This window comes from Oncorhynchus nerka, linkage group LG4, assembly GCF_034236695.1.
Source record: "Oncorhynchus nerka isolate Pitt River linkage group LG4, Oner_Uvic_2.0, whole genome shotgun sequence".
In the NCBI taxonomy this organism is placed as follows: domain Eukaryota; kingdom Metazoa; phylum Chordata; class Actinopteri; order Salmoniformes; family Salmonidae; genus Oncorhynchus; species Oncorhynchus nerka.
The window spans coordinates 59,382,475-59,403,354 of NC_088399.1; the positions used below are offsets into that span (position 1 = coordinate 59,382,475).

Here is a 20,880-nt window from a genome sequence, read left to right on the forward strand (position 1 = left end):
TACCTGGTTGACTGGGAGGGTTATGGCCCGAAGGAGAGGTGCTGGGTCCCCGCCAGGGACATCCTGGACACAGGCCACATCACGGATTTCCAACGCCGACACCCCGGTCAACCGGGTATGCGCGCCCAGGTAGTACGCCAGGTGGCGCCCCTAGAGTGTGTGTGTGTGTGTGTGTGTGTGTGTGGGGGGGGGGGGGTACTGTCACACCCTGATCTGTTTCACTTGTCTTTGTGATTGTCTCCACCCCCCTCCAGGTGTCGCCCATCTTCCCCATTATCCCCTGTGTATTTATACCTGTGTTCTCTGTTTGTCTGTTGCCAGTTCGTTTTGTTTCGTCAAGCTGACCAGCGTTTTTCCCTCTATTCCTGTCTCGCAATTGTTCCTGTTTTCTAGTTTTCCCGGAATTTGACCTTTTCTGCCTCCCCTGACCCTGAGCCTACCTGCTCTCCTGTACCTTTGCCCCACCTATCTGGATTACTGACCTCTGCCTACCCTGAGTCTGCCTGCCGTCCTGTACCTTTGCCCCACCTATATGGATTACTGACCCCTGCCTGCCCTTGACCTGTCATTTTGCCTGCCCCTGTCGGATTAATAAACAGTTGTTAATTCGACTCTGTCTGTATCTGGGTCTTACCTTGAAACATGATAGTCATTTTCAATTAAGGTATCTTTACTTTTACTCAAGTATGACAATTGAGTATTTTTTCCACCACTGCCTATTTTACTGAATCTTACCTTTTCGAAGCAGAATATATCTTATTCAAATTCCTACCCTCTCTCCGAATGAGAAACTTTTGCCTAAAGGTGTTGCTGCAAGAGGCTACATTTGCACACGGTGCTTGGTCACAAGGCTTCAAATACTAACACTGCTTGCATTGTCACTCAAACAATATTTGAAGATGCATGGAACTTGTCCTCTTTTATGAGAGGAGATCTAGATGATGATAACACTAGAAATGTGCCTATTTATTTTACATTAGTCAATTTAAAAAAAGAAAATTACATTTTTATTTTGTCTTTTTTTATTTCTCTGTCTAAATATATTGGCTGGGTGTTAATAGTTTAACAAGTTTTATATTGTTTACTGTAACCAGTTTTATATTGTTTATTGTCGTCCCTGAAGCACTCAATCATGTTCAGAAAGGATCCAGAGAAAACTCAACTGGTCACCGAGAAAGGCACCATGTATAGCATCACCATGGAAAGGTAAAGTAGCCCGTTTATGTATTGTCTGAAAGTGTCAGTCTGTTGTTTTCAATTATGTAATTAACATTTATCATATCTGAAAACAAAATGACATCGAAATATGACTGGATAAGGGCGTCTGATAAATAACCAAAATGGAAATTTAAACTTTAGCCTAAATATAATTTGATAAGTAGGGGTTATTTATTTGAATTTGTTCCTCCATTTCCACAGCAACAATTAGTTTATATATTTTTTCACTTGAAGCATATGCACATGATTAGGACGATATGATTATTGAATTATGCTAATGAGTGATTGGGCCTAGTTCTCACATTTCATACGCTGCAGTCACATTTATTTCACATTTATTTTAGTCTGTTTTAATGTGACAGTTTGTTTTATAATGTTTTCTATACAGCAGACAGCCTTGAGATCACCTTATTAGGCGTTATCTGTCCTCAAGTTCAGCCTCGCCTCCTGCAAGGCTGGGTGGGTTATAGCCTACAATATTGTACACACGGGTCTGGTTCTGGCTGGCTGTAGTGTTGCGCAAACTTGGAGGTTCGAGACCGCTTGTGGTGTTGTAGAATAAACGTTGGAAGATGTAATTGGTGTACGAGGAGGGTATTGAGCACCCATGGTGAGTTATTTGAATTGGTATTTTCATGTATAGAATTTAAAAAACTTTTTTGAGAATGTTAGACAGCCTAATAAAAAGATTTGCGCACGGGTTCTAATTCTGGGTTTGCAATTGCCCCACAGTAAGGATGATAGGAGCTCAGCTGAGAAAACTCAGAAGTGTCTCACCCCACCAGTGCTCTGCTATCGTGGTAATAACGTACTGTCAGTTCACGGTCCTTCTGCCTCCGATGTTAAACGTAGCTTAGACCCAATTGTCATGCTAAAGTGCGCGGTGTCTTTCCTTATTTCATAGCATTCTCACCAAATGTGGTATTAACGCTCTCCCACAGTGTTGGGAAAGCTACTCTGAAAATATAGTTGACCAATTACTTAACACTGGCAGAAGTTAAGCTACGCTTAAGAAAATATAGTTTACTTAAAGGGGCAGTTGTTACATCCATTTTTGGACTTAAAAATGAATGATATATTGATTCTTGAAGAATACAACTTATAAATACCTAATGAGCTCAGTTTAACTGTCATACCCCATCAGAACCCAAAATATAAGCTTGTTTTACTCCAATTTTAGTAAACAAAGTAAATATAAACAAACACTATATAGCCCCAAAACATGGTTAAAACTATCATTTTGATATCATTGATGGTCATTCCCTGCATCCATAGCTCAGCTTTTTACTGAAACAGTATGCTTTGTTATTGTTTCTACTGCTGATTGCCACTTTCACTAACATTACTTTGAAAAGCGAGTTCACTACATCCAAACTACTTTACGATAAATTATCATATCTAAATATGAAATGTCCTAGACTACAAATTGCAAGAACAAATTTCTCTGGAGTCAGATGTTAACAGAATGTGTAAATTGTCCTATTGAACACACAAACTATGTTTCAAGTGAGAATTAGGAAAGAAAGGAAATGTCCTACTTCAACCATATTTTAGTGTGTAGTTCCAGTAGTTAGCTACACCACTACATGGCAAAAAAGTCATTAACTACCACCAAGCTACAAAATGTATTTAATTACTAATTAAACTACTCACTACTCCCCAACACTGCTCTCTCATCACATCCATTATCTGGTCCCTAGTTGGGGATTTAAAGGAAGGATAGCTCTGGAGCTACAAGGTTGAACAAACAGAGGCACATCCGTTAGTCAGTTAGCCTAACAGATGAAACTGGTTCAGTGTTCAAGGCATGACCCCAGTGTACCAATGTATGACTCTCATAAGGCCCCTAGCTATGGATATAACCCAAATAATGTAAATTATCAACATTGGAGCTAATAAGGCCCCCTACCAACCTGGTTTTCCTTATAGGTTTCCTTTCATGTACCAAACAGGCTCTGAAATGGAGGTGCCCTGTATATGCTGGATGACTGTATATGGTACAGCAGTATTCTCCCTGGGGTGTTGGAAAGAACACACTGTTGACAAGACACAGTAAAAACACTTGAGGCACTGGGCATACTACAACTTGTAGCCACAACATACAACATTGTTACAGTTTTAATGACCCTCACTCACTTAAATGCGACAGACAAATATAAACATATATATTTTTTTCTCTCTGCCTCAGAATTGCAGGAAATTAGCTTTAAAACAGCAACATTTTCTCTTAGCCACATGTACACCTGTGCACAATCGAGAGGACCATCCTTTCTTACAAACTCTGCTCAGCCTGTCTTTCTCTCTTCTTTCCATTCCCCCTCCTCCGCCTCCCCCTCATCCTAATTCTTGGATGATTTTCATGACATCCATCTCGCTTGTCTGGTCTTTCTGGGCACAACTTGAGAGGGACAGCCATTCTTACAGGCTCTGCCTCAGTCTTTTCTCTGCCTACTGTCCCCCCTCCTCCTCCTCCTTCTTGGACAAAGTTCATGATGTCCATCTATCTTGTCTTCCCTTCCTGCCCCCCCTACAGTGTGTCCACAGATGAGATAATGCAGATGGAGAAAGACAGAAACATCAATCATTGCCATGACAACAGCCAGGCTACGGAGGACAGGGAGCGGGAGAAGCAGTTGGCCAGGAAGAGGCTCTATGTGGTCTCGGCTATTTGCTTGGTCTTCATGATCGGAGAGATCCTGGGTGAGGGGTAAAATGACACATGACTATTGGTTAGCCTGTCGATGAGTTAGTCAGGGACTCTATGTGTCTGTCAGTCAGTCAGCACTCAGTTAGTTAGCTGTTAGTCAGTCAGTCAGTCAGTCAGTCAGTCAGTCAGTCACTCACTCACTCACTCACTCACTCACTCACTCACTCACTCACTCACTCACTCTCACTCACTCACTCACTCACTCACTCACTCACTCACTCACTCACTCACTCACTCACTTCTCTCTCTCTCTCTCTCTCTCTCTCTCTCTCTCTCTCTCTCTCTCTCTCTCTCTCTCACTCCTCTATCTGTCTGTAGGTGGTTACTTTGCGGGGAGTCTGGCGGTGATGACAGACGCCGCCCACCTGCTGGTAGACTTCGCCAGTTTCATCATCAGCCTGGTGTCTCTGTGGCTCTCGTCCAGACCCGCCACACGCACGCTCAGCTACGGCTGGCATCGTGCAGGTGAGATCATCATCCTCATCATCATTGTTGTCATCATTGTCATCATTTGTCTTTATTGTCATCATCATCATCATTGTCATCATTATTGTCATTATTCATCAACATCATCATCTTCATCTTCGTCATGATCATCATTATCATCATAATATGCTCATCCTCATCATCACTACCATCTTCATCAATAATAAATACTTGATGTATCCCAATATCACAAGCCAGTGAATGTTGAAAGCTACTATAAGCCGTCGATAGTATACTCAATGCGTGTGCTTTATACTCTCACATGCTTTCTGGAACAAATAAGTTGAAGTGGAGGGATTTAGTATGTCTATAGAAGAGCATACCTAATGGTTGTTTTAGCGTTGTGATTGTGTATCTTGGTCTTTACAATAGGAACCTGACAAATCATACTTTAAAAAAATCACACGCATCAATTCCCTTTCAGGTGAATAGTACCATGGTTCACTTTTCAACGGGAGTTTTGTAAAACTAGGCTACCTGTGTCTCTTATTGGAGACCTTTCCTCTTGGGTCTCACTATGTGGTACGTCTTGTGCCGGGGACTGCTGGCAAGATCAAATGGGTTTTCCTGCATCTCTTTACTGTCATATATCTGTCCATGACATTTCTATCATTTCTATCTCTGCCTTTCCCTTGATTTAAACATGATGTGTTCTCTTTTTCTCCTCTTCTGTGTGTGTGTGTGTCCTCTCCCTCTATCCTCTAGAGATCCTGGGCGCTCTCCTCTCGGTGGTGACCATCTGGCTTGTGACAGGTGTGTTGGTCTACCTGGCCGTGCAGCGGCTCATCAGAGATAATTACGAGATCGAGGGGACCATCATGCTCATTACCTCAGGCTGCGCTGTGGTTGCAAACATCATGTGAGTCCACCGACCCGAAACGCAGCCCATTTTTTCAACATTCATGAACTGAAATGTTCATGGGGACATTCAATTCCATTCTTGAATTGACATCTAATTCATCTTCTGGAATTGACGTGGTCTGCTGTTACCATGACTAATATAGTGTTTACAATTGACGACTACTGATGACAGACAAGCTAAGAAACTGATGTGGATTGCCGTGGGTTTTATTCCCTGTAAATAGTATTTTCGGGTTGTTAACGGTTCCCGCTTAGGACTAGATATTAGTGACTCACAAGTGAAAATCAAACCACAATATGTCACACTTTATTTGGATAGTCTGTATTTTCATACTATCAACAAACTATCTGTTAATAAGCAACTGCTTGCTAAGGTTACTATTAGGGTTAGGGTTAGGTTTAGAATAATGGTTAGGGTAAGAGTTAAGGTTTGGGAAAGGGTTAGGATAAGTGTTAAGGTTAGTGTTAGGGTTAGAACTACGTTTAGGGTTAGCAGATACAGTAATTAGTTGAAATATTACTGATAGTCTAGATAGTCCATCTATAGATGCTCTACAGACTATCCAAATAAAGTGTTACCCAACAGTAGCAAGTAGATGTGACAGTAGCAAGGATATACAAGTATTGTCATGTAAACAGCCTACAGATATCTTCCACAGTATGAAGATTCAATGTTGCAGTAATGCATCCAGGTATAATGCTTTATAACTTGTTGTAAGCCGATATGAACATTTATAATGCCTAATAACATGGCTTTTAATATGTTATGTCGTTCTGAACGTCCTGTGGGCAGTATGGCTTTCACCTTGCACCAGTCCGGGCATGGGCACAGCCACGGGGGCCTCAGTAGCGGGCACAGCCACAGCCACGGCAACAACGACAAGGGCAACCACGGTCACAGCCACGCCGTGAGTGATAGGCACGGGCACAGCAGCAAAAGTAACCACTCACACGGTAACGGTAACCAGGAAAACCATTCCCATGGAAACGGCGATTTGGAGCAGCATGGTGGGGTGGATGAGTTGTCGGAGTCACGACCTCAGGCCAACGCCAGCGTGCGTGCTGCCTTCGTGCACGTGGTGGGAGACCTGCTCCAGAGCATCAGCGTGCTGGTCAGCGCCATCATCATCTTCTTCAAGGTCAGTGGTGAGAGAACAACTGGGGTGATATGGGAGGTAGTGGTCAACTGGGGTGATGGTGGAGATAGTGGTCAACTGGGGTGATGTGGGAGATAGTGGTCAACTGGGGGGATGGGAGGGGTAGTGGTCAACTGGGGTGATGGGAGGGGTATTGTTCAGCTGGGGTGATGGGGAGATAGGGGTCAACATTGGTGATGGGAGGGGTAGTGATCAACTGGGGTGATGTGGGAGGTAGTGGTCAACGGGGGTGATGGGGGAGATAGTGGTGTCAGGATTTGGCCAGGGTTGTTCCGGTTTTTGGTCACTAGATGCCCCCATTGTGCCTTTTGACCTTTTGTTTTCCCTTGATCCCCATTATTATTTGCACCTGTGCCTCGTTTCCCCTGATTGTATTTAAACCCTTTGTTTTCCTCAGTCCTTTGTTCTGTGTTTGTATGTTAGCACCCAGCCCTAGTACTCTGTGAACTCTTGTTGATCCCGGTGGACTCTCTTGTGGAATTCTGTTTTTTGTTCTTGTTTGTTTGTTTTTAAGTATTTTTTGAGGCTTTTTGTGCTATACCTTCCACCTTGTGGATTTACCTTTTTGTCTTGGAGGATTACCTTTGTTCTTGTGGAATTCCTTTTGAAGTTGTGGAGTTACATGTTTTCCTGAAGAACTTCATTTTTTACTTCATTAAATACATCGTCTCAAGTACTGCTGTGTCTGCCTCATCTTCTGGGTTCTGCCAACTATTCGTGGCTCAGTTGGTTAAGTGACTGTTTCTCACTCCGGAGACCCGGGTTCGTAACCGGGTCCTGACAGAAACACAGAGCCAAAAAAATGAACCCAGAGGCAGCCAGTTCCCAGGACCTTGTTGCCAGGCTGTTCCACCACCAGGAGACTGTCCAACGCCACGAAGCTGCCCTGGTTCAGCAAGAGGCCTTAATGGCTAGACATTCTCATCTTCTGTCGGAGATGCTGACTTCCATAAAGCAGATATCTGATCGACTTACCTCGGCAACAGTTCCCGTCCCAGTACCTCAGATTCACGTACCCATGGCAGTTAACCCTCTGGCTGAACCTCGTCTTCCACCTCCCCAACGGTTCTCAGGTGATCCAAGTGCTTGTAAAGGGTTTCTCACCCAATGTTCTCTCTCCTTCGAGCTGCAACCCTCGTCGTTCCCCACCGACCGGTCTAAGATCGCATATATCATCACCCTGCTGTCGGAAAAGCCCTGGCCTGGGCTACTGCTGTGTGGGATGCCCATAGTTCCTGCTGTGCCAGCTACTCTGCCTTTGCTGAGGAATTCAAATGAGTGTTTCAAGGCCCAAGCAGTGGTCCTGACTCAGCCAAACAGCTCCTGACTCTCCACCAAGGTCGGCGCAGCGTGACGGACTATGCCATCCAGTTCCGCACGGTGGCAGCAGCGAGTGGCTGGAACAACGAGGCGCTCACTGTGTGCTTTCTGAAAGGCCTTTCCGACACTATCCAAGATGAACTGGCCACTCGGGAACCACCGGACAATCTCGAGTCCCTGATCAAGTTGGCCTCACGCATTGACCAGCGTCTGAGAGAGAGAACTCAACCGTAGACCTCTAGCCCCTATCAGTCCCAGCTCCGAGTCCCCACCTTTATCCTCGCTGGCTCCACCGGAACCCATGCAGATTGGACGCATCTCCCAGGCTGAGAGAGACCGCCGGATGAGGGAGCGACGCTGTCTATATTGTGGCAAACCGGGCCATTTCCGTTCCACGTGTCCCGGGCTCCAGGGAAACGCTCTGTCCCGTACAGACCGGGGGGAACTGTAACGGGAAACATAACCTCCTCCCATCCGTCCAACTCCCGTCTGCTCATTCCAGTCACCCTTTCCTGGGACAACCACAAGCTTCACCTTCAAGCCTTGGTAGACTCTGGAGCCGCAGGTAACTTCATGGATGGTGTCTGGGCGAAGGAGAATGGCGTTCCCTCTGAACCTCTAAGTAACCCCATGAGGGTTACTACATTGGATGGAAGCCCTTTGGGATCTGGACTTGTCACTCATGTCACTACCTCCTTGCGACTTTCAGTTTCACAACACAAGGAATTGATGAACTTTCATTTGATCTCCTGTTCCGAGTTCCCTCTCGTCCTTGGATACCCCTGGCTTCACAGCCATAACCCTCACATCGACTGGTCTGTGGGCACTATCAAGCAGTGGGGTCCTACGTGCCAAGCTACATGTATTTTCCCGAATTCCCGAGTTCTACTCCCGAGTCTTTAGAATCCATCGACCTGACCCGAGTTCCCGAGTGTTACCATGACCTCAAACTGGTATTTAGCAAACAGAGGGCCACCATGCTACCACCCCATAGACCTTATGATTGCCCCATCGAACTGTTTCCGGGCACTTGCCCCCCCAGGGGTCGGATCTTTTCCCTATCTCCACCCGAACGAGCTGCTATGGATACCTACATCAAGGACGCTCTGGAAGCAGGCCTCATGCGTCCATCCACCTCCCGGCGGGAGCAGGGTTTTTCTTTGTGGCCAAGAAAGACGGTGGATTACGTCCTTGCATCGACTACCGGGGACTCAATGCCATAACCGTCCGTAACAGTTACCCGCTACCCCTTATGGCCACAGCCTTCGAGCTGCTCCAGGAAGCAGTTGTTTTCACTAAGCTTGACCTGCGGAACGCATACCATCTTGTGCGGATCAGACCTGGTGACGAGTGGAAGACCGCGTTCAACACGCCTACTGGTCACTATGAATACTTGGTGATGCCCTTCGGCCTGACCAACGCCCCAGCGGTGTTCCAAGCGCTCATAAACGATGTGCTTAGGGATATGCTTAACATATTTGTGTTTGTTTACTTGGATGACATCCTCATCTTTTCGAGCTCTCTTCAAGAACACACAAAGCATGTCAGACAAGTACTCAAACGCATCCTAGACAGCCATCTGTACGTTAAGCCGGAAAAATGTGAATTCCATTCATCCCGAGTACAATTCCTGGGATTTGTAGTGGAACCCGGTCGAGTCCAAATGGACCCCAGGAAGGTAGGGGCGGTAGCGGATTGGCCCACCCCAAATCCGTTAAGGAAGTTCAGCGTTTCCTGGGCTTCACAAACTTTTACCGCAAGTTCATCAAGAACTTCAGCTTGGTGGCAGCCCCTCTCTCAGCTTTAACCAAGGGTGGCAATGCAAGGTTTTTGTGGGGAAGAGAAGCTGAGACGGCCTTCCAAGGACTCAAGCAGCGCGTCCTCTCTGCTCCCATCCTGATACTACCGACTACGGATGAACCGTTTGTGGTGGAGGTAGACGCCTCAGAGGTTGGTGTTGGAGCTGTCCTGTCTCAGAGGGGTGAAGACAAGAAGCTTCATCCGTGCGCTTTCTTCTCACACCGGCTTACCCCGGCTGAGAGGAACTACGATGTGGGGGATCGTGAACTCCTAGCGGTTAAGATGGCATTGAAGGAATGGAGACACTGGCTCGAGGGGGCATCTCACCCGTTTCAAGTGCTTACGGACCACAAAAATCTGGAGTATATCCAGCAGGCGAAGCGGTTGAACTCTAGACAAGCTAGATGGTCTCTTTTCTTCAATCGATTCCAGTTTATCCTCACCTATCGGCCCGGGTCGAAGAATCTCAAACCGGATGCCCTGTCCCGAGTCTACGCTCCTGCCATTCTAGATGACACGGACATGCCTGTCCTTCCTGCTGCTAAGATCGTGGCTCCGATTTCGTGGCAAGTTGAGGATACCGTGAGACGAGCTCAAGCTATCGAACCGGACCCGAAAGGGGGTCCTGCCAATCGGTTGTTTGTCCCCAAGGCAGTGAGGACTCAGGTCCTTCTGTGGGGGCACTCCTCTCGCCTCACCTGTCACCCGGGCGTAGGTCGCACCTTGGAGTTCATCCAGCGTAAGTTCTGGTGGCCTACAATAAGAGAAGACGTTGCCTCTTTCGTCAATGCCTGCCCCGTGTGCTGCCAGGGCAAATCTTCTCACCTCCGCCCTCAAGGACTCCTTCACCCTTTACCTATTCCCCACAGACCCTGGTCCCATATCTCGTTGGACTTTATTACTGGCCTTCCTCCATCCCATGGCAATACTACTATCCTAGTCATAATCGACAGGTTTTCAAGGCGGCCAGGTTCGTCCCTCTGACTAAGTTACCTTCTGCCAAGGAGACGGCTGAGTTGGTAATTAATCATGTGTTCCGAGTCTTCGGCATTCCTCAAGATATGGTTTCTGACAGAGGTCCCCAGTTCGCCTCAAGGTTTTGGAAGGCCTTCTGCCAACTCATGGGTGCTTCTGCCAGTCTATCTTCAGGGTACCATCCGGAGTCCAACGGCCAAACAGAGAGGATGAATCAAGAGCTGGAAGCCACCCTCCGATGTATGACTCGTAACAACCCGTCCACATGGTCGTCCTTCATTGTTTGGGCCGAATACGCGCACAACACCTTGCGCTCCTCCTCCACTGGTATGTCCCCGCACGTGTCAGTTTGGCTATGCCCCTCCATTGTTCCCGGACCAGGAGGCAGAAGTCAGAGTGCCTTCAGCCTTGAAGTTCGTCAGACGCTGTCGGCTTATGTGGAGGAAGACCCGTCTTAATCTTATGCGTTCCTCACAGAGGTACCAACAACAAGCCAACAGACGTCGCCGTCCCGGGCCTACCCTGCGCCCCGGCCAGAGAGTCTGGCTCTCCACAAGAGACTTACCACTACGGGTGGAGTCTCGCAAGCTGTCCCAAAATACATCGGTCCCTTTAAGGTTGCCAGGAGAGTTAACCCAGTTTCTTATCGCCTACACTTACCCAGATCCCTTAAGATTAATCCCACATTTCACATTTCCTTATTAAAACCTGTTGTTTTTTCTCCCCTTGTCCCGGCAGACAGACCTCCCCTCCGCCTCGTGTCATTGGAGGCCAGCCGGCTTATACCGTCCATCGGATACTGGATTCCCGCCGGGTGCAGCGGTCCTGGCAGTATCTGGTGGACTGGGAAGGCTACGGTCCCGAGGAGCGCTCCTGGGTTCCTGCCAAAGACATACTGGACCCTGACCTCATTCGTCAGTTCAGGGCTCTCCACCCTGAGAGAGCTGGTAGGAACGTCAGGAGCCGTTCCTAGGGGGGATTCTGTCAGGATTTGGCCAGGGTTGTTCCGGTTTTTGGTCACTAGATGCCCCCATTGTGCCTTTTGACCTTTTGTTTTCCCTTGATCCCCATTATTATTTGCACCTGTGCCTCGTTTCCCCTGATTGTATTTAAACCCTTTGTTTTCCTCAGTCCTTTGCTCTGTGTTTGTATGTTAGCACCCAGCCCTAGTACTCTGTGAACTCTTGTTGATCCCGGTGGACTCTCTTGTGGAATTCTGTTTTTTGTTCTTGTTTGTTTTTAAGTATTTTTTGAGGCTTTTTGTGCTATACCTTCCACCTTGTGGATTTACCTTTTTGTCTTGGAGGATTACCTTTGTTCTTGTGGAATTCCTTTTGAAGTTGTGGAGTTACATGTTTTCCTGAAGAACTTCATTTTTTACTTCATTAAATACATCGTCTCAAGTACTGCTGTGTCTGCCTCATCTTCTGGGTTCTGCCAACTATTCGTGGCTCAGTTGGTTAAGTGACTGTTTCTCACTCCGGAGACCCGGGTTCGTAACCGGGTCCTGACAAGTGGTCAACTGGGGTGATGGTGGGGTAGTGGTTAATTGGTTTCATGTGGGAGGTAGTGGTCAACTGGGGTGATGGGGAGAAAGTGGTTAACTGGGGTCATGTGTTAGGCAGTGGTCAACCGGGGTGATGGTGGAGATAGTGGTCAACTAGGGTTATGTGGGAGGTAATGGTCAACTGGGGTCTTGTGAGAGGTAGTGGTCAACTGGGTGATGGGGAGAAAGTGGTTAACTGGGGTCATGTGGGAGCAGGGGCGTTCGGTGACATTTAAAATGAGGGAGGATGATCATTTTTATTATTATTTCTATTAAAGCATATTGGATGACTGTCATTTATATTCCATTCACCCAGTTCAATGTAACATTGCTAGGTTTAGGCTACTACATGATACTCAAATGTTCCCTATACCCATCATAAGGTTGCTACAACCTAGCTTATGAATAAACATTTACAACTTAGGTTCACAGGTCAAGAGACAAATTTGTGTAATCAAGGTGACATACAGTGACACATTCATTACCGTCTTGCACACTCTTGCCTGCATCTAGCTGATCTAGCGTGTTATCATTAGTCCAACAGTTGCAAACGAGAGTTTCTATTGGACAAATTCAGATATGTTTTGTTCCGTTTGCTTCCATTTAAGACACGTTTTTCAATAGAATCCGGAAGAATGAATATACCACTGATCACACGCAAACACAGTTCACTTTCAAAGCAGCCACATGCAAACAGCATGATCATGATCATATTGCTCGTTGTATAATTCCTTCTCGCATCTACGCACTCTCCTCCTTTCTCCTTTCTTGGCTTGTGGACAGCACAACAGCTGTCTGTGACCAGGCGAAAAAACCTTTCCAAACCTTCATATCATAACCATTAACCGCTACCCACAGCTTACATCATTGTCACCATATTAGCTAACGTCATAGTCAACATAGCTACTAGAACTAACGCGTTAGTAAACCCGCTCCAATCATGCTAGCTAGTACAGTCAGCAAGCGATTTAGCAGTTACACCGGTGGCCACTGTGGCAATAAATTAATAAAAGCAACAAAAAAATAACACAAAATCTCTCTCTCTCTCTTACAAATAAATACATTTGTTCAAAACTGTTGCTCAAAATATGTTATGTAGTGCTAGCTTGCTGTAACAAAATTAATGTATCTGATCCTTTGATTGGGTGGACAACAGGCTGCAAGAGCTCTGATAGGTTGGAGGATGTCTTCTGGAAGTTGTCACAATGACTGTGTAAGTCTATGGTGGGCGGTGAGAACCATGAGCATTCTAGGTTTTGTATTGGAGTCAGTGTAGCCAGAGGAGGACGGAAACTAGCTGTCCTCCGGCTACAACATGGTGCTACCCTACAGAGTGCTGTTGAGGCTACCATAGTCGTTCATTGCAAAGCAGTGTGTTTTAATCAATTATTTGGTAACGTGTTTAGGGCGATGGTGGAGAGGGCGATGGGGTGAGGAGATTAGGGCCGAGGGAAAATGGGCAGGCTAGATAAGGATGTTAGTGTTGACTCACTCTCCCTGGCTTTCGTAAGATGTCATTTTGATCTGATCATTTAGATAGCTGAATACTCTGCATTAGAATGAAAGACAGTAGTGTCCCAAATAGTGCCATGACAATATTAGGTATTTAGTCTAATTTCATAGATTCAGTTAAAAGTCCTTTTGAATTTGCATAAATTTAGCATAAATACTATTGAAAACTCTCAGCAAAACACAATGAATCAAGCAGTAATTGATGGAAGATCCATATACTGTAACTACTATTTCTAGTTAGCTACGTTTTATTATAAATGGTTGACTATCCACTTCGCGATTTATTAGCTTGCGCAAACAAATTAAGTATCTCTGCAGTACATAATATATATAGTCGGTCACAGAAGTTTACAGGTTCATTTCACAGTAAACCCAGTGTGACTTTTAGACTCTTCCCCCTCTTCCTTCCTGTGTGTGATAATCTCTCACTATCTTCATGTGCTGAGCATGCACCCCCGTAGGCATTAAAATCTACCTTGTCATGTTCTCAAATGGAACTTTTGAGCATGGTGTATTTTTTTGACTGACATTGCGGCAATTTTCAATATAATTATCCCTTTTACGATGCTGTACGAGCACAAACTTTACGTGTTTCAATGTGCGATTGGGACGTCATAGATTTCCTCAAGTATGTCTTGACTAAAGTAAAATATATTGGGGGGAAAAGATGTAAAGATAATGTAAGATAATGCTCCCAAGTGGCACAGCGGTCTAAGGCACTGCATCTCAGTGCTAGAGGTATCACTACAGACACCCTGATTCAAATCCAGGCTGTATCACAAACGGCTGTGATTGGGAGTCCCATAGGGCGGCGTAAATTGGCCCAGCGTCGCCCGGGTTTGACCCTTGTAGGACGTCATTGTAAATAAGAATTTATTCTAAACTGACTTGCCTAGTTAAATAAAGGCAAACAAATATATAATATTAAACTATGTAATGATTATGGTCCTTAATCACTCTTTCTCTGATTCCCACAGCCCGAGTATAAGATAGCTGACCCTATCTGTACGTTCCTGTTTTCCATATTTGTCCTGGGAACCACCATCACCATTCTGAAAGACATCCTGATGGTCCTCATGGAAGGTAAAACATGGAATTCCCTCTAACATCCCTGTTTCGGGATTATGTCAAAGTGGCCGTCTTACTATAGACTAGGAATGACTTATATTGACGACAGCCACGAGGATATGTTTTTGCGTAAGAGTTGATGATTGTAACATGTCTAAAAGGGACCTAATTTGCCAAACTTTTGTGCCCAGTCCCTCCTCTGTGCGTGTGTGCGTGTAATGAAATCCATATCTTTCCCTCCCTCTCGATCTCTTCCCAGGCACCCCAGCTGGAGTGAAGCACGGTGAGGTGAGGGATCGGCTGCTGGCAGTGAAGGGGGTGAACTCTATCCATAGCCTCCATATCTGGGCCCTGACTATGAACCAGACGGTGCTGTCAGCACACGTGGCTATAGGTGAGTGTAGCTGGACCAGGCTGTCAGTAATCTACTGTTATGTTACATCTCTCATATATAATGATGATGATGATGGCTTTATTGTATTCATTACCATTTATATTTGTTTGCCATATATCAGAGTATTACACTTTCTGTGGAAATACCACTGCCGTTTTCACTATCTATGACTTGACTTGATCAGACCAGAGTGACTTGCAGAATTGTGATTTGGTCAGTGTCATCATACTTGCATTTCCCTTTCCCTCCACAGATGACTTAGTGGATGCCCAGCCAGTTCTAAGGGAGATTACCCAAACTTGCTTCTCCAACTACAACTTCCATTCAGTCACCATACAGCTGGAACAACAGGCCGACCAGAAGCCTGGGTGTAGCCTGTGTGACGACCCCAAAATATAGACGTCTGTTTAAGCCCATGGGAGAGGCCAGGAGCCCAGAGGAATAAGTTACCAAACCCGGATTTAGTTGTAACCTGGACAGGCTTTTGGCTAGTGCTTGACTTGGCCAGGAACATGCTGGGACTGAGTTATAGCACCTCACATATTCTACTGCTTGAGTTCCTGCACCTCTTAGAGAATATTGGCTTAAAATATTCAGTGGTGTAAAGTACTTAAGTGAAAATATTTTTAAAGTAATACTTAAGTTGTTTTTTGGGGTTATCTGTACTTTACTTTACTATTTATATTTTTGAAAACTTTAAGTTTTACTGCACTGCATTCCTAAAGAAATTAATGTACTTCTTACGCCTTACATTTTCCCTGACACCCAAAAGTTCTTGTTACATTTTGAATGCTTAGCAGGAAAGAACAATTGTCTAATTCATGTACTTATTGAGAGAACATCCCTGGTCATCTCTACAGCCTCTGATCTGGTAGAATCACTAAACACAAATGCTTCGTTTGTAACTTATTTCTAAGTGTTGAACTGTGACCCTGGCCATCTGTAAATTAAAAAACCAAGAAAATCGTATTGTCTGGTTTGCTTAAAATAAGACATTTTAAATGATTTATGCTTTTACTTTTGATACATAAGTATATTTAAAACCAAATACTTTTAGACTTTTACTCAAGTAATATTTTACTGGGTGACTTTTACTTTTACTTGAGTCATTTTCTTTGAAAGTATCTTGACTTTTACTCAAGTATGAAAATTGGGTAATTTTTCCACCACGGAAAATATTGTGGAGTTCCTGCACCTTAATATAAACAGCACCCAAAATAGGATACAACTTTATTGTCCATGTGTTACAGCAGTGCAGCCCCCCTGGATGTGTACCGGCACCTATTTCAGCCCACTTCAAGCACTGCTTTTGGCTGATCTATCATGGATATTGGACCAGAGGGATATACTACAAAGCAGGATCAATGAGTTAGCCAGCTATTTAAAAACATTTTTTTTTTAAATTTCACCTTTATTTAACCAGGTAGGCCAGTTGAGAACAAGTTCTCATTCACAACTGCGACCCGGCCAAGATAAAGCCAAGCAGTGCGACAAAAAACAACAACAAAGAATTACACGTGGGATAAACAAACGTACAGTCAATAACACAATAGAAAAATGTTTTTACAGTGTGTGCAAATGGAGTAAGGAGATAAGGCAATAAATAGACCATAGTAGAGAAGTATTGCCTAAATAGTAGCTAACTTGCCTAAATATTCTGAAATAACTTTTCGTTTTTAACAAATTCCATGCAATTCTTCTACTCACTTTGTCATGGGTCGGGGATATTTTTATGCCGTTTTACAGCTCGAATTTCCTGCAATTCTACACATAGGGTGGAGAGAAATGTTTGCAGTTTTGAATGTGATATCTGATTGAGAGTGATTACGACAAGTTTAGATAACTGTCTAGACTAATTTACCAATCTAAAAAATTTTTGCTGAAATTTGCCTAACCAAATTTCTAAATTGCACCTTGTGTATTATACTATTCTAACTTTCACACAGTAAGTTGAGACACCGACTGAGTTCCCCTCCATCCCTGGTCTAATTGACTCAACAAAAACACATATCTATGTTTCTTAATGAACCAGAAAATCAATAGTTATTTGGGATAGCTGGCTAACTAATTGATCCTGCATTGTAGTTTACCCATCTGATGTGTGATTAGTTTGTTTATCTCTGAAACCAGAGGTGGTCATTCTACACTCACAAGAAAGTGCCTCTGTGCCAACATTCTCAAAGACGTAAAGATTGAAGAGATCAAGGATGGAGTGCCTTACCCGATTACAGGCTCGAAAAATGTTGCACACACCATATATTGTATTTATATACACCACCTGTCAAAAGTTTTAGAACACCCACTCATTCAAGGGTTTTTCTTTATTTTTGACTATTTTCTACATTGTAGAATAATAGTGAAGACATCAAAACTATGAAATAACACATGGAATCATGTAGTAACCAAAAAAGTGTTAAACAATTCAAAATATGTTATATTTGAGATTTTTCAAATAGCCACCCTTTGCATTGATGACAGCTTTGCACAGTCATGGCATTCTCTCAACCAGCTTCATGAGGTAGTCACCTGGAATGGATTTCAATTAACAGGTGTGCCTTGTTAAAAGTTAATTTGTGGAAGTTATTTCCTTCTTAATGCATTTGAGCCAGTCAGTTGTGTTGTGACAAGGTAGAGGTGGTATACAGAAGATAGCCCTATTTGGTAAAAGACCAAGTCCATATTATGGCAAGAACAGCTCAAATAAGCAAAGAGAAACAACAGTCCATCATTACTTTAAGACATGAAGATCAGTCAATATGGAAAAGTTCAAGAACTTTTAAAGTTTCTTCAAGTGCAGTCGCAAAAACCATCTAACGCTATGATGAAACTGGCTCTCATGAGGACCACCACAGGAAAGGAAGACCCAGAGTTACCTCTGCTGCAGAGGATAAGTTCATTAGAGTTACCAGCCTCAGAAATTGAAGCCCAAATAAATGCTTCACAGATTTCAAGTACCAGGGCTTCCGAGTGATGCAGCGGTCTAAGGCACTGCATCTCAGTGCTAGAGGTGTCACTACAGACACCCTGGTTTGAATCCAGGCTGTATTACAACTGGACGTGATTGGGAGTCCCATAGAGCAGCGCACAATTGGCCCAGCATCGTCCGGGTTTGGCCGGTGTAGGCCGTCATTGTAAATAAGAATTTGTTCTTAACTGACATGCCTAGTTAAATAAAGGAAAAAATAAAACATCTCAACATCAACTGTTCAGAGGAGACTGTGTGAATCAGGCCTTCATGGTCAAATTGTTGCAAAGAAACCACTACTAAAGGACACCAAGAAGAAGAGACTTGCTTGGGCCAAGAAAGAAACACGAGCAATAAGACTGGTGGACATTTGTCCTTTGGTCTGGAGTCCAAATTGGAGAATTTTGGTTCCAACCTCAGTGTCATTGTGAGATGCGGTGTTGGTGAACGGACGATCTCTGCATGTGTATTTCCCACCGTGAAGCATGGAGGAGAAGGTGTTATGGTGTGGTGGTGCTTTGCTGGTGACACCGTCTGTGATTTATTTAGAATTCAAGGCACACTTAACTTAACCAGCATGGCTACCACAGCATTCTGCAGCAATACTCCATCCCGTCTGGTTTGTATCTTTTGTTATCTTTTGTTTTTCGACAGGACAATGACCCAAAATACACCTCCAGGCTGTGTAAGGGCTATTTTATCAAGAAGGAGAGTGATGTAGTGCTGCATCAGATGACCTGGCCTCCACAATCAAATTGAGATGGTTTGGGATGAGTTGGGCGGCAGAGTGAAGGAAAAGCAGCCAACAAGTGCTCAGCATATGTGGGAACTCCTTCAAGACTGTTGGAAAAGCATTCCAGGTGAAGCTGGTTGAGCGAATGCCAAGAGTGTGCAAAGCTGTCATCGAGGAAAAGGGTTGCTATTTGAAGAATCTCAAATATAAAATATATTTAGATTTGTTCAAAAACTTTTGACCGGTAGGGTATATATTTTTCTCTTATTGTAAGTAAACGTTTTAAAATGTAATTTGACTGTTTAATGGTTTAGGTTTCTATATTGTTGTATTTTAAAATACTGATGTGAATAAAATCACTTGTCAACAGTCATGTTTTCCTTTTTCTTTTTGCCATAGCTCCTCACAAGGATAAGGGTTGCTCGGCAACATGCGCACAATGGATCCATTGTCTCTTTGCACACACTGATCCCTTTTAATAACAGTTTCCCTGTCCCCTCACTGACCTTCAGCCAGTCTGGTGCAGCTGTGGGCCGTCAATGCAATATATCTGCCATCTTGGGTGTCAAGGGTCCCTTAGTGTTACTGACCCAGTAGCATTTACACCTCTCTGGTTTGGCCTCATCCTTCCGTAAAGGACACTTCAATCAGACAACCTTGTGCCCCCATGGTCATGGACTGTCGAAAATCACACCCTGATGTTAATTTGTCAAATGTAGCCAGAGGGCAGTTTCAGTGTCAGTGTACTGACAGTTATAAGGGGGTATTTGAAACTTGTAAAGAAGTAAATGAAAGAAGGGAAAGTAACGAAGTGTCCATTTTGTTTTGCAGTTCTTTGTTGTTGTTTTTAAGGTTATTAGTTGTTTTGTGAAATTATGATTTCACACAGCTAACTTGTTTTGTTGTAGCATACCATTTCAGCTGGGCTATTACAAGCTCTCTAGAACGTGTGTGGATAAACATTTAACCTATGGCTTTGCACTCTGTGGGATGTGTGAGCATGACTGCAGATTAGTGCAGTGTGTGTGTGTGTGTGTGTATGTGTGTGTGTGTGTGTGTGTGTTTAACATCTGATTGATGGATTGTGTTTCCCTGAATCCAGCTTATCTCAGGCAGCATCCCAGCTCCTGTGCATCCTGTCCTATTTGCACCCTGCTTTAGTCTGCTCTACATTACTCTCATAAACACACACACATTCATACACACACTTTGCACCCCACTCTACTCAGCTCGCTCTCTCTCTCTCTCTCTCTCTCTCTCTCTCTCTCTCTCTCTCTCTCTCACACACACACACACACACACACACACACACACACACACACACACACACACACACACACACACACACACACACACACACACACACACACACACACACACACACACACACACACACACACAAACACATACACACAGAGAAAGTTAAGCCCTTTATCCCACGGCTGCTGCTCTGGCAGTCACTGTATGGCTGTAATTTGCACAGGAATGCACACGAGGCAGAGGGGCACAGAACCATGCGGTTAGACGTCCTCCTGTATTAAAAAGACACACTCCGTCCGTATCTCTCTCTCTGTCTATACCTTGGTCCATTCTCTCCTTTAATCCTCTTCAACGTGAGACACTGTCCTGATTGAAGTGGGAGCTGTGAGATGAGGAATGGACTTTGTATGGTACTCGCAGAGCTGGCTCCTGAACCCAACCCTGGAGGAACAAGATCAGTGTTTTTAATTAAAACACGAAAGGGCTGATTACTGTCGATAATCCAACCTAGAGTGATATCCCTCAGCAGTCATTATACGGTTTACGTTTCCTCTCCCCTCACTGGGAATTTTCCCTTCCTACACTCTGGGGCCTTCAATCAGTCCATTGTGGATACTGCCCAATACTGTACTGTACACCCTGGCATCACACCAAGGTCATCAATGTCAGCCATCTTAAATTTAAGAAGCTTCTAAGTGGTTAGAATATGTATTTCATAGAGCAAGTCTCTCATCTTAAATACAGTAGCCTATTTATTCAATGCTTGTATAATTAATGGTAATTAAGACTGTATTAGAGAAGACATCTTTCAACTATGTTCTTGAGCTCTATCTGTGCTTGAGGGTGTTAAGGTACGGTCATTGGACACATATCAATAA

General features: G+C 44.3%; 1 protein-coding gene across 3 annotated transcripts; it reads left to right on the top strand.

The window, feature by feature from the left end:
* Positions 1 to 382: 382 nt before the first annotated feature.
* Positions 383 to 16,011, top strand: LOC115128290 (proton-coupled zinc antiporter SLC30A8-like). 3 transcript variants are annotated; one of them, XM_065017685.1, is made up of 9 exons: positions 383 to 664; positions 1,124 to 1,206; positions 3,752 to 3,918; positions 4,244 to 4,390; positions 5,117 to 5,270; positions 6,066 to 6,411; positions 14,560 to 14,665; positions 14,910 to 15,044; positions 15,298 to 16,011. In XM_065017685.1, the coding sequence occupies exons 2-9, from the start codon at positions 1,133 to 1,135 to the stop codon at positions 15,441 to 15,443; spliced, it is 1,275 nt and encodes a 424-aa protein (XP_064873757.1). In that variant the 5' UTR covers positions 383 to 664; positions 1,124 to 1,132; the 3' UTR covers positions 15,444 to 16,011. The 3 variants fall into 3 exon arrangements, with proteins under 3 accessions (XP_064873757.1, XP_029513862.1, XP_029513863.1); XM_029658002.2 differs by lacking the exon at positions 383 to 664 and having other exon boundaries at positions 872 to 1,206; XM_029658003.1 differs by lacking the exons at positions 383 to 664; positions 1,124 to 1,206 and adding an exon at positions 1,696 to 1,828.
* The last annotated feature ends 4,869 nt before the right edge of the window (positions 16,012 to 20,880 follow it).